Genomic DNA, 12,158 nt, shown 5'->3' on the forward strand with positions numbered 1-12,158 from the left:
AATCTTGAAAATACTCGATTAAATGAAGGGCAATTTTTTGCATCATATGATGAATGTGTGCGGTCAAATTCCATAATGATTAGTACTTGATTGATTTTTTTCTCCTTTGGATATATTGAACTAAATTGATTTTTGTTGTAGTACAAGAAAATACGTCATCAAATTAGCCTTTCAACGCCTTTTCTCTATTTGTATTGATATAAATGATTCAACATTTGAACTTAGAAACATGTTAATATCAGGTGTATCAAGATAAAAACAATCTTTGTTTAATTAGAAAAAATTGTACAATTTTACAGAGCATGAAAACGTAACATGATTTTGTACAAGATTTCGCGGGCGTGTTTGGTGTTCTACACTCAAGGAACCCGCATTATAGACGGACTGAATCAGTATTATATATATACCTAGACAAATCCGCAATGATTGTTGTTACTATATAGTAAGATGTGAGGTCGTAGTTTCGTGTCCCGATTTTCTTGTGGTCATCTGTCAATAGAAAAGTAGAGTATTAATAGATACGATGAGTAATGAATAAATAGATGATAAAATTTCATATAACTGAACAATGGATAAATTGATGACCTAATAAACCAATAGCAGAAAAAAATTTTTGTACTTTCTGGTTGCAACAGTTTGCGTTCCTTTGTCGGAGTCAATCTTCTAGAGCACATTCTATACTGTACAACTCGGGAACTGGAGGCCCATGGTTCGATAGGTTGGTTGGTATTTATTTACAAGAAAAAAGTGTCTCATTTGTCAAAATGGCTGGCCTTTTAAAAAGAGATAATACTATAATAATCAATGGCTTTACCCTTTACTGCTTTCATTAAAAATATTTGCCGCTTTATCATCATCATCATCATCATCAATACCTCCATCATCACCACCTTCATCCTCTCATCATCATCAACACCATCATGACCACTGCCATCAACACCATTATCATCACCACCTTCATTCTCCTGTCATCATCATCATTATCATCAACAGAATCGTCGTCATAATCAGCGTCATTAGCAGTAGCATCATAATCACCAGTGCCGGCAATTTATCCATCAAATTAATCACCGACATCAACTATAAAACTGATATTGATAAAAACAGATGAAGCAGCTATCCAAACAGATGTCGTGCTTAATTACATGATTAGAAAATCAATATTTTCATTATTACACATGAACATATACGGGGGCCTCCGTGGCAAAGTGGTTAACGTCATTTAATTCCAGTCTCTTTACCCTCACCGACGTGGATTCGAAACTTCGTATAGAAAGTTTTCCTCTATCATCTGGCTGTAAGCCATCCAGCTGGTGTGCGGAAGGTCTGTGGGTCTATCCATGTGTCTGACCGTGTCTAAAATAATGCTCAAAGGGGCACCTTTCTCTTCCTTCACCATGAAGAGCTGGAAAGTGATCACATGCCCTATGACTGTGTCGGCGTAACAAACTAATATAACCGTAATATGTTAGATACATAAAGGGAGGTAATTCTGAATTCTGAGTTTAATAATATTTTCTACTACGTCAATCGATATTCAAATCTTTGGCAAATACATGAGAAAGCAGTTATCGAAAACAGGATTTAACCAGAAATAAAAATATTTTATGTTCGCTACAAAAATGTAGCAGCAACATTTTATATAAAGGCATTGTGAGCATGCTGCTGATGAAAATGTTTTATAAAAGTAAGGATACTTGTTTGTTTCAGAGTCAGATCTAGTGTTCAGAAGTGAAATATGTTTGATTTTAAGTGTAAAACAAACAAATCTTTTCTTGCCATATTTTCAATGGTTTCACCCAAATTTTTTTGTATAAATGATATATTTTACTCTAATGTTTCAATAATTCACTGAAAAAAAAACGAGTAAGAAATAGAGTTTCTTTTTGCAAAAATGTAAAAATAAAAGAGTTTCACATTCTTAAAATGCAAAATGTACAGAGTTTCTAATTATGAAAACGTAAAAAAATATTTAATAGAGTTTTTTTTTCTAGTAATTTAGGAAGTTTAGTCTTTGAACGGAATTTCTGGTAAGATCGATGACGGACCTTTTCTGAGTACGCAGGGCACAAAGAAAGATTTATAATGCTTCCAAAAAATTTAATCAACTCTATAGAGAGTTTTTAGATTTAAAAAAACACGTTATTACAGTCAAAATAGTTCTTGTCTGAGAGATGGAGCACGACTTTACAATTCCAAACCGTTTTATCTCGGTATTTAATTGGCCACAACCTTACGGGAATTCATTGACAAGCCTGGTTACTTAATCAAAATAAATCATTTATTAGCAGAAATTTAAACATAGATATTTGTATCTTCAAACAGAAACCCACCAAGTCTAAGTCAAACATTCTTTAGGTTAATATATTTGATTTTACATATTAGCTCAGCCCCGAAGAGCCAGCTAATTACCTCTCGTGTAGGGTTTCCCATTCATAAATATTATCCAACCCTCCCACTTTCAACATATTTCAACTGTATGCGGTATCGCAGGTATTTTTCAATGTTTATTTTGACGAAATATTAAATGGCTTTTAATAGTCGAGACGTAGGGTTACTAATAATATTTCCGCTCTCGAGAGTTTCTATATATAAAAAAAATTGACACATTTCTACAAAATGTCCGTGGTTGCCAAAATGGCACTTGACCAAACTTTTCAGTTCAAACAATATTCCTCAATAAGGGCAACCCGCAAGGTCAGTACATTTGTATACCCTTTTATATGTACACATGTATGTGACATACTGCAGGCACGCACAGCTTACAGATGCAATTATTTTCTGTCCGCTCAAATCATAAAAAGTGTCGTTGAAAATCAACATTTGAACGATACCATTAACATTATACTTAGGAAAATAGTTAAAATTTTCTTTTACCCGGAACTTAACCTGTGTTTGTTTTCTTATAACTATATGTGACAGCTTTGTCTAAATTGAAAAAGGTAAAATAACACTATCTAATTTTACTGAAACATCGTGCGCATGTTTTCAAAAAAAGCTAAAGGTTCGAACTATTTACCCTTAGTAGTTATATACTAATAAATGTGTGACAGTAAGCATACATGTGTGTTAATACTGGCTTATTTTACATAGATTACCTATTGTTTCGTAACTTATGTTACCATTGCTTAAAGCTACTCGTCCATAGATTGGGTGAATTTTTTTAACATGTTCATTTTCACTAAGCTCGGCATAGAATGTGTATATGACACAGAAAAATGATTAAGTGAGTGAAAATATTGGTAAGAATAACGTAATTTTTTTTGCATTATTTCAAGAGCGTTGCAACGGTTTATTACCTTCTACACAATATTTTTGGTTATTTATAAAAATCTTGCAAAGAATCTTTTGTCACTAAGTTTGTACCACCAGTCACTTTCAGAGTATTCACTTTTTATGTATCTTTTTTTTCTTTTTTGGGGGGTTATTTTTTATTTTTTTATTAATTTATTTTTTTGGTGGTGGTGGGGGGACGACGTATGTGGGTTAGACCCTTTAATGATTTCTTTCTAGACTTCGAAACAATATTCGTACCAGTATTCGTGCCAAAGCAGTATTTTTTCGTACCTAAAGAAGGAAACCACGGTGCGAGTTTGCTATCACCCGCAACTTTCGGTTTAGTATTACAGTTTCTCTGTCAAAAATATATTGATATGAAATACCCACACGGTTATTAACCTGGTATTCGCGTTAAAAACCTAAAGCAAGGTAAGCATTGATTAATGCCTTTCATTGAGCCAAATACTCGATGTGCGTACTCTCGCGGTACTCATACACAAGATGTAACTCCTGAGAGTTCTGAAATTTTAAATAATTATGCCCATTTTCTTCTCAAAACACAGGGTCTGTATAAATAGATATTATAGAAAGTCATAGCTAAGAGAAAATTTGCTGAGATAGTAAAAGTAAGAAAAAAAAAGTTTGAAAAAAAAATAAAAAAAGATTATCTAGTCGGTAGCCAGACTACATGTAACAGTGCATCTAAAACGTGCCCTCTTCAATAGTTGCACACATGTCAACCTTAATGAAATCTCCCTGTAGTCAAGCAAAGGTCACAGAGGTCAAGTCTTTACCGTACTGTCCAATTCATATGCGTCCAATTTCTGAAATAATTAAAATTCTAGTGTCGCATTTCATAAGCGGTATCAGATGATTTCATTTATTTTCTAAGCTTGATGAATGAATTTCTTCTTAGCCAGGGCATCCAACTTTTACCGCATTCAAATTCAATATTATTTTTATCACGACACTATTTTCACCCCGTCAATTTTAGTGTGAAATTTTGTTAATGAAGTTTCGGAAGTGTAAACATTGTGTTGATTCTTGGGTGTCGGGTTTCCATTTGCTGGGGGTGAACCCCATATACTAAAGAATGTTTTCGTTCACATTAATTAGCCCAATGCTAAGCCTTTTGAAGCGCCGCTGGAGAATATATTCGGTTCTTGTTTTAATTAACTATTTTGAAAGAAAAGGGGGTATGATTTGATAGGAATTTAAACAGAAGATGAAGTTAAAAGATTCACGAAAATATCTATGTTATCTTTGGAAAGAAAATATATACTATATAAACTGCATATTGGAATCTAAACATGCATGTCGTGCTAATAAATAGATGAAAAATGCGCCAGAGTCGTAGGTTCGAATTCCGCCAGGAGCGGGCTCATGATCTGTTTCGCGGCAGAGATAAATCCAGTAATAATTTTGTGTGCATCGAGGAAGAGTAGTCTACCATTGTCAAAATAATTTATTCTTTTTTTTTCTTTCATATGTTTCCTGTAAAATGAAGGTGGACCAAACGGTTAGGAGTAATGTATATGCCCCTCCATCACAGACACAATATAAGTTGGAGGTGCGCCCTATCTCCCTAGCTCCAGTCTGTATTCAGACCCTATGTTTTGTTCACGGGAGATAACTCCTGAAACTATTCAAATTTTGTATGATTATGCCCCTTTTTCTTCTCAAAACAGTTAATCAGAGCCGAGAATGATATATAAAAACATGATTTAAACATTAGAGACGATGATCTAGTCATTAACCAGACTATCTTTAGTCTAATATTAGTAAATAAAAAATAGAATAAAGAAGTATGTCTACTTTTATATTTCAGTACTGGGAGAAACAAGAGGGCAAGTTCCAGTGTTTTGTCCCCGAATGCTAACGACGTACGATTAACAAGAATATTCATCCATATCAGGCACAGTGTGTTTTGTTGTCTTGCTTACTGAAAATTTTATCTTTAGATGATAACGATATTTAGCTATTTCATTTTTCGTCAGCGTATCATTTGCTAGCCAAATTGGCTGCGTTACATAGCACCAGTGTTTTCACGCACGGATATATAATAATTACAACAGTGCTTTTTAAAAGAAAATTTTTCAAGTAAATTTACGAAGAACAAATGATTGAAGACCTCGAATGTGTTCTGAAAAAAATCAAAATCTTTAGAGAAAGATGCAGTGGGACTTACTGCAGTGACTCGTGAAAATCATGCGAATAAAAACAATTGGTGCCACGTAAAAATCACCGTGCAGTACCACGAGAAAAAAAAAACATGAGAAAAAAATGTGTTGTGTTACGGAAAAAAACGTGCATATACTCGAGAAGAAAAAAACTGAAAGCAAATTCTCACAAAAATAACGTACTAAGAACACTGAGAGTAAAATGTGTAAAAAAAAAAAAAAAGCGTGCAGTAACAAGAGGGACTATACGAGACAGTTGCGCCGTGTCGTAGTAAAAAGAAGTGCATTAGTATAAATTATGTTTTTCAAGTGCTGCTTATGATACACAGACACACCGGGATGCCATAACGAACCATGCTACGAATAACTCAAAACACTTGTGTACTATGTTTAAGTAAGACTTTTTGTATATTAAACAGAATTGCTAACCGACTATTTGCTATTTAATTAACATCTTAAGAATTACTGAAGAATACATTTTTGAAATTTAGCATACCTGTAACGTTAGAACAAAGTGTTCTTGAAATAACATCTAAAAGTTAAAAATACCAAATTACGCAGACATATGATTTTATTCGTTTTACTCGTCCCATTTGTAAAAGTCACAAATATACACATAAAAAGTGTGTTTTCCGAGAAAAGGTGAATACAAATTATAAGGATATAGATATGTTCAGAATTACTCGTTAAACTAAAAAGTGGTTAAATATTACACCGATATAAAATATTGTTTCTAGACAGGACACGACAAAATCGATTTATTTGGTTTTGTTATCATTTTCTTCCCGCATTTTGCTAGTTTGTAATTTCTAGTGTTGTTTTGTAATTTCTCAAAAGTATATGATGGCAAAGCTTGATTTTGTTGAAATTTTCAAACAATATATTGTTCCGAGCATACCTTAAATGTTCAAATAATTGTTAAGATGGTGACAAAATGAAAAGATGGGTTGGTTGTTTTGTTTACTATAGTTATTTTAAATAAAAAGGGATGTGCAGTAAAGATGATACATGTGATTCTTTCAAGCCAATTTTATTTATTTATTTGTGTCATTGGGATATGGTACACTTTTATGTTATTATATGTGATATATGAAAAATGTATGTAAACACTATTTTGATGTTAAAAGTTTTTATATCTCGGACATCCAAGTTACAAAAAGATAGTTGATAATTTGTTATAACTTGAAACCCATTATGATATAAAATAATGCCATTTCCTTTCAGTTTAAGGTAAAACTATTTTTGTACCCTACCATACTCGTCAAAATGGAACTGTTTCCAGAGCCACCTGTAAAATGCCCATTTGAAGTAATAAATCTTTACATTTCACTTCATGTACTTAAAGTTACAAAAAATGTTGACTTAATGTAATCACTATTCAGTCTTTCTAGGGTTTAAAAAACACTTCGAAATGGTTATGATATACTTTTTTCCAGTGCTGGCATTGTTTGGACGGAAAGTCCGAATCATTTCGGGTAAAATCAGGCATAGAGTAAGATTATAGACCCACGTAAAAAGACGCTTAAGAAACATTTGTTTTTTGGGTTTTTTTTCGCTGTTATAATACTAACCAGTTTGAAACCCGTCTCAAACTCTTAACATGTGATTGGTTGATTCTGGGGAGATATTTGAAATTAACCATTCGCAAAACTGGATAATGAGACTTATTTGAAACTAACCAATCGCAAGACTGGATAATGAGACTTATTTGAAACTAACCAATCACAAGACTGGATAATGAGACTTATTTGAAACTAACCAATCACAAGACTGGATAATGAGACTTATTTGAAATTAACCAATCACAAGAATGGATAATGAGACTTATTTGAAAGTAACCAATCACAAGACTGGATAATATGACTTATTTGAAATTAACCAATCACAAGACTGGATAATGAGACTTATTTGAAATTAACCAATCACAAGACTGGATAATGAGACTGGTCTCTAAATCTAGCACTGTAGGAATCTTGAATGTACAATAGGAAGTCTTGACAGGGGCGCAATATTTTTTCATATTTTTTTTTTCAGTTGTCTTTCATTTTTTATTGTTATTGTTGTTCAGTATGGGAGACGATCCATTTCGACGCAAGGATGCTACTCGGAGTCGTGGCAGGAAGACATTTTACGTGGAGATTTAAAAATAATTTTGAAGAAAAGCATATTTGCGAAAATGTTTTAACGCGTATATTACATATCATAAATTCAAAAGTAGTATGACTGTTTTGCAGCAGGCATGGTTTTGCACCACATATCAGACTTATGTTCAAGCAAAAAATGGTTACATTTTGGTAAACCTAAATAGTATTTTTTGTCTTTAACAATATACTCCCATTGTCGTTATTGACAAATTGTTACGTCAGCTTTTAAATGATTTAATATGCCTAAATTTCATATCCGAAAATATGAATAAAAAGATGAACATAGTAAATCTTTTGCAGTGCGACTTTCATTTTAAGAAATGTACTGTGCCGCCAAACAAATGGCGTCTGGACACAGCAGACAGAAAAATATGTTACTCATGAATTAGTTTACTTGGAAAGTAAACAGACTTGTTTTTATTACAGACCTGAGATAATGAATGTTTGTTGTTTTGAATGTTATGCTACTTTACTGTTTGTTTACACTGATAAATATGTACATATTAATTGTTAATATTTAAGTATATTTTGCTTGTTTATCTCTGTACAGTTTATTTTGTGATTGTATCAGTTCGGGTTACGAGTACTATTGTATTTATTTGTTATAATTATTTGTTTATAGAAATTTCGTTTTGTCTAGGACCACCTAGAGGTTATCGTGTACAAAAGGCCCAGGGTAGGGAAAAGAAAATATTTTTGAATATTGTATGTTGCAATCACGTAAAAAATGCAAAATTCTAGTATACTCTTTTTCGCAAATATCTCTGATTCACAGGAAATAATTTAGTTCTTGCTGAGAATATTGTATATATAAATGTAGTAATCATAAAGGATAAGCTGTCAGTTGTGCGTATTTATTTGATATGGGCGTAAAGTCAAGCTGGATTGATTATAACCATGTTTAATTTTCAATTCTAATATGACTAACAATGCTTTAATCATCACAACGATATTATGTTGACGTCACGTCAACGTGATATTTAGCGCCATGCACGCATCAAGAAATAGCGCTTTCAAATTTCATGAAAATATTTACCAAATAACATGTTTAGAACTAAATGTCACATTCAATTATTAAATAAAATGTCATTAATAGAGAAAATGCGATACGGTAGTTTTAAGGATACGCGTTCGTGTAAGATTTTCTTATTCATTTTAATAAACATCTGAGATGTTCAGATGTTCAGCTCAGCTGACAGGTCATGCCAAACAATCAGTATAAAATTAACCTTTTTTTCAATTGAAAGTAATTAAGATGTTTTAACGTGCAATTTCTGTTTGCGGGATTCCGTACGTCCATGGGTACCGGAACGTGTATGCCTTTAGCGTCTATGATGTCAAAATTTTGGAATATTTCACGAAGCGTCTCTGTTGTCAAATTCAGTAGATTTCAACAAGCGTGCGTGATGCTAAAATTCAGAATTTTTCACTAAGCTACTGTTTTCAGACTTCAATATTTTTAAACAAGTTACAGTGGCCAGTGTCAAAATTCATAACCTGTGAGGTGTTAAAACAATTATAGAACACAGCCGAATGTAAACATTAGACTTTTTTGTTCAAAATCCCTCATAAAATTTGAACGCTTTTCTGTAGACGCGTATATACATGTGTAGAGATTCTGTACACGTACGCATACACAGGTTTTAATCCCTGTATTAGCAATGTTTGGTTATCATTAAGCATTGCTGTGCATCTCGGAGTCACTATGCACAGTTTAAGGTTGCGGCATAGCTAAAGTACTAATTTTAAGTAACTTTTTCATTTAACATTAAACAATAGCATCATTTTTGAAAATACAGAAATGATAGTAAATTTACGACAAGCTCATTACAAAGAATACACAAAACCGCAAGAATATTTGCCGTTAAAGGCAGTATAAAGTCATTTCGTTTATAAAAATTTTTATTGTCACTTTTGAAATATACGTTTTCATACCGCATGTCTGGATGGGCATAATTCATATATTGTGAGGGTGAACATAATCATCTTTAATTAAAGATAAAAAGTGACCTTTTTGACAAGAACGAAAATCTTGAAAATATCTTCCGTTTTATACGTTATATAACTGAGCCGCAACATGAGAAAAACAACATAGTGGCTTTGCGACCAGCATGGATCCAGACCAGACTGCGCATCCATGATGTTCGCTAACGGTTTCTCTAATTGCAATAGGCTTTGAAAGCGAACAGCATGGATCCTGGCCAGACTGCGCGGATGCGCAGGCTGGTCTGGATCCATGCTGGTCGCAAATGCACTATGTTGGTTTTCTCATGGCGCGGCTCAATTATGTTAACCACCGATCGCATTATAAAGAACCAGTTGGTTGTGAGTTTTCAAATACATTTTATCAAGTTTTGAGAGATAAGTTGCAGTACACGACTGTGTTTCAGAAAATTATTTTTCCGTTTAGCAGCTTGGAATTCATTTTTTTTCAGTGGTTACTGTAATATAAGGATATTCATGTATCATATTTTAATAAGTCCTATTGTTTGCAAAAAAACGGACCATTTCAACGCAAAGACGATCTAACGAAAACAGTACACTGCATACCTTGTCATGGTGGTGTCTTAATTAATGGACTAGCTTTCTTAAAACGTTACCTGCCGAACAAGCTTTCTAGTGGTTACTAAAACAACACTGTGGAACGCTTTGTATGCGCAATAACTTTATTGAGTTGCAAACTCTGACCACAGCGTTGCGAATTCAACATTTCGCGGACAAATTAGAGCAAATTCGCGAAATAAGGTTCATGCAAACTTAAAATGTTTTATGGTTGATAGGCATACATGTTATTTAATACCTAAATAGATTGGGAAATTGTGACGAAAGAATTTCTAATTTTAGTCTGTATATGGCATTACCTGGTGATAAAGTTTTGAGTGCCACAAGAACATCACCGACGACGGCAGAAAAATGTTGCTAATTTTGGTCGTATTTGTTAACCGATTGTGATGATTGTTATTTATGGAGAATTGTAAATAATACCTGTCATTTTTGTCTTTATTTATGAATATTTGAACTGAATCATTAAAAGAAATAGAAAATACTCTTTCTTCGCTTTCTTTTAATTACAAAATGAATGACCAAAGAGGGGGGGAACAAATAGGTCTGTGGAACAACCCCTGATGGTGTCACCACCGCACTTCCTATCATTACATATTAAGTAACGATGTACCAAAGATCGATTATTCACATGGGCGACCACTACAGAAAAATGTTGGGTCAATATAGGTGAGATTTTATATATTAGGCGTTTGATGGGAAATATTTAGAAGCTTGCCCTTGTTTTCAAATGCACAATGTGTAAATCATCCAGCTCGGACCTCTGTAACTTTAGTAGGAAAAGCGGTGTATCAGACACGAAATCCCCGGATCCCGATTTCGTAGCCCGGCGTCTTCTTCAATGGATCTATTATGGTGTGTAAAGAAAGAAGACACGGGACGCTTTCATTTAGCTTTATCTGGATAAAACATATAAAAGGTAGTAACCGGAAATAGATATTTTCTCCTGCATGGAATGACGAAGTCTGGATTCTCTCGTATTCAGTGTGGACTTTTTAGACAGAGTCGTGGTCAGCCTTCTACACTACATATCAACATTATACAAGAGGCCCGAAGTGGCCTAAGTCGCTCACCTGAAGAGAACATTGACCTTCTAACTAAGTTTGGTGAAAATCCTTTAAGCAGTTCATTAGAATAAAATGTATGCAGATCAAGTTAGATGAATATCATTCAAGCGGTTCAAAAGAAGAAGTCATTTAAAGGTTTTTTTCTCTTTTCAGCTCTAGCGGCCCTTAAGAGAGGCAAAGTGTCCCCATTTGAACAAATTTAGGAGATGACCTTATGATAATGCTACAGACTATATTTGATGAAGATCCATCCAGCGGTTCATGCAAAGAAGGTGTTAAAAAGGTTTTTCTATATTTAGCTCTAGTGGCCAACCATCCACCTATACTAAAAGCTCACCGAAGTTCAGGTGAGCTAAATATATAATACTGCGCCCGTTTCATGGAGTCAGCTCTTACATAAAGTAAACAATATTATTCACAAAATTCGGAAGCATACTCTCCAAAAAAATCCACATAGTTCAACCGTAAGGGAATTCTGGCCCACTTGTAAGTGCACTGGTTTCACAAACGGGAGGTTGCTTGCTAAAACGCAAGATATAAATCTACTAATAGTCGGGGTTGAAGTCTAGTGTTGGTGCTTACAAAAATTATTGCTTAGTTATCGAGACATGGACATGCAGTGAAATCCTTAAAATGATTACGGTCACTCATACTGGCAGCCGGTGGCGCCAGACGGACGGCTTCTGCTGAGGGGTACGGTCTTAACAAGACTCGAACTCAAAGCGGTAAGTGGGTAGAAATACGAAAAATATGGATATTTTTTGTTTGTTTAAGGTATACAGACTGTAATACTGTTTTTTATATAATCATAATTATTTATTCTCTGAAGTAGCATCGGCTTTTATTACTTAGAGTAAAATTGGGATCTCTTTGTAAAATCTTATTTTTGTTTCATTATTAAATTAACAATTTCTTTCTCTATTATT

At 33.7% G+C, this 12,158-nt stretch overlaps 1 protein-coding gene across 1 annotated transcript in view; it reads left to right on the forward strand.

Annotated features, from left to right (window-relative positions):
* LOC123522869 (uncharacterized) overlaps positions 1-10,649 on the forward strand; it is a 39,245-nt gene extending 28,596 nt beyond the window's left edge. Inside the window, exon 4 of the mRNA XM_045300357.2 lies at positions 5,108-10,649. Within this exon, the coding sequence (XP_045156292.1) occupies positions 5,108-5,158 (51 nt within the window). The 3' untranslated portion in view covers positions 5,159-10,649. The remainder of the gene's footprint in view (positions 1-5,107) is intronic.
* The last annotated feature ends 1,509 nt before the right edge of the window (positions 10,650-12,158 follow it).

This window comes from Mercenaria mercenaria, chromosome 8, assembly GCF_021730395.1.
Source record: "Mercenaria mercenaria strain notata chromosome 8, MADL_Memer_1, whole genome shotgun sequence".
Classification (NCBI taxonomy): domain Eukaryota; kingdom Metazoa; phylum Mollusca; class Bivalvia; order Venerida; family Veneridae; genus Mercenaria; species Mercenaria mercenaria.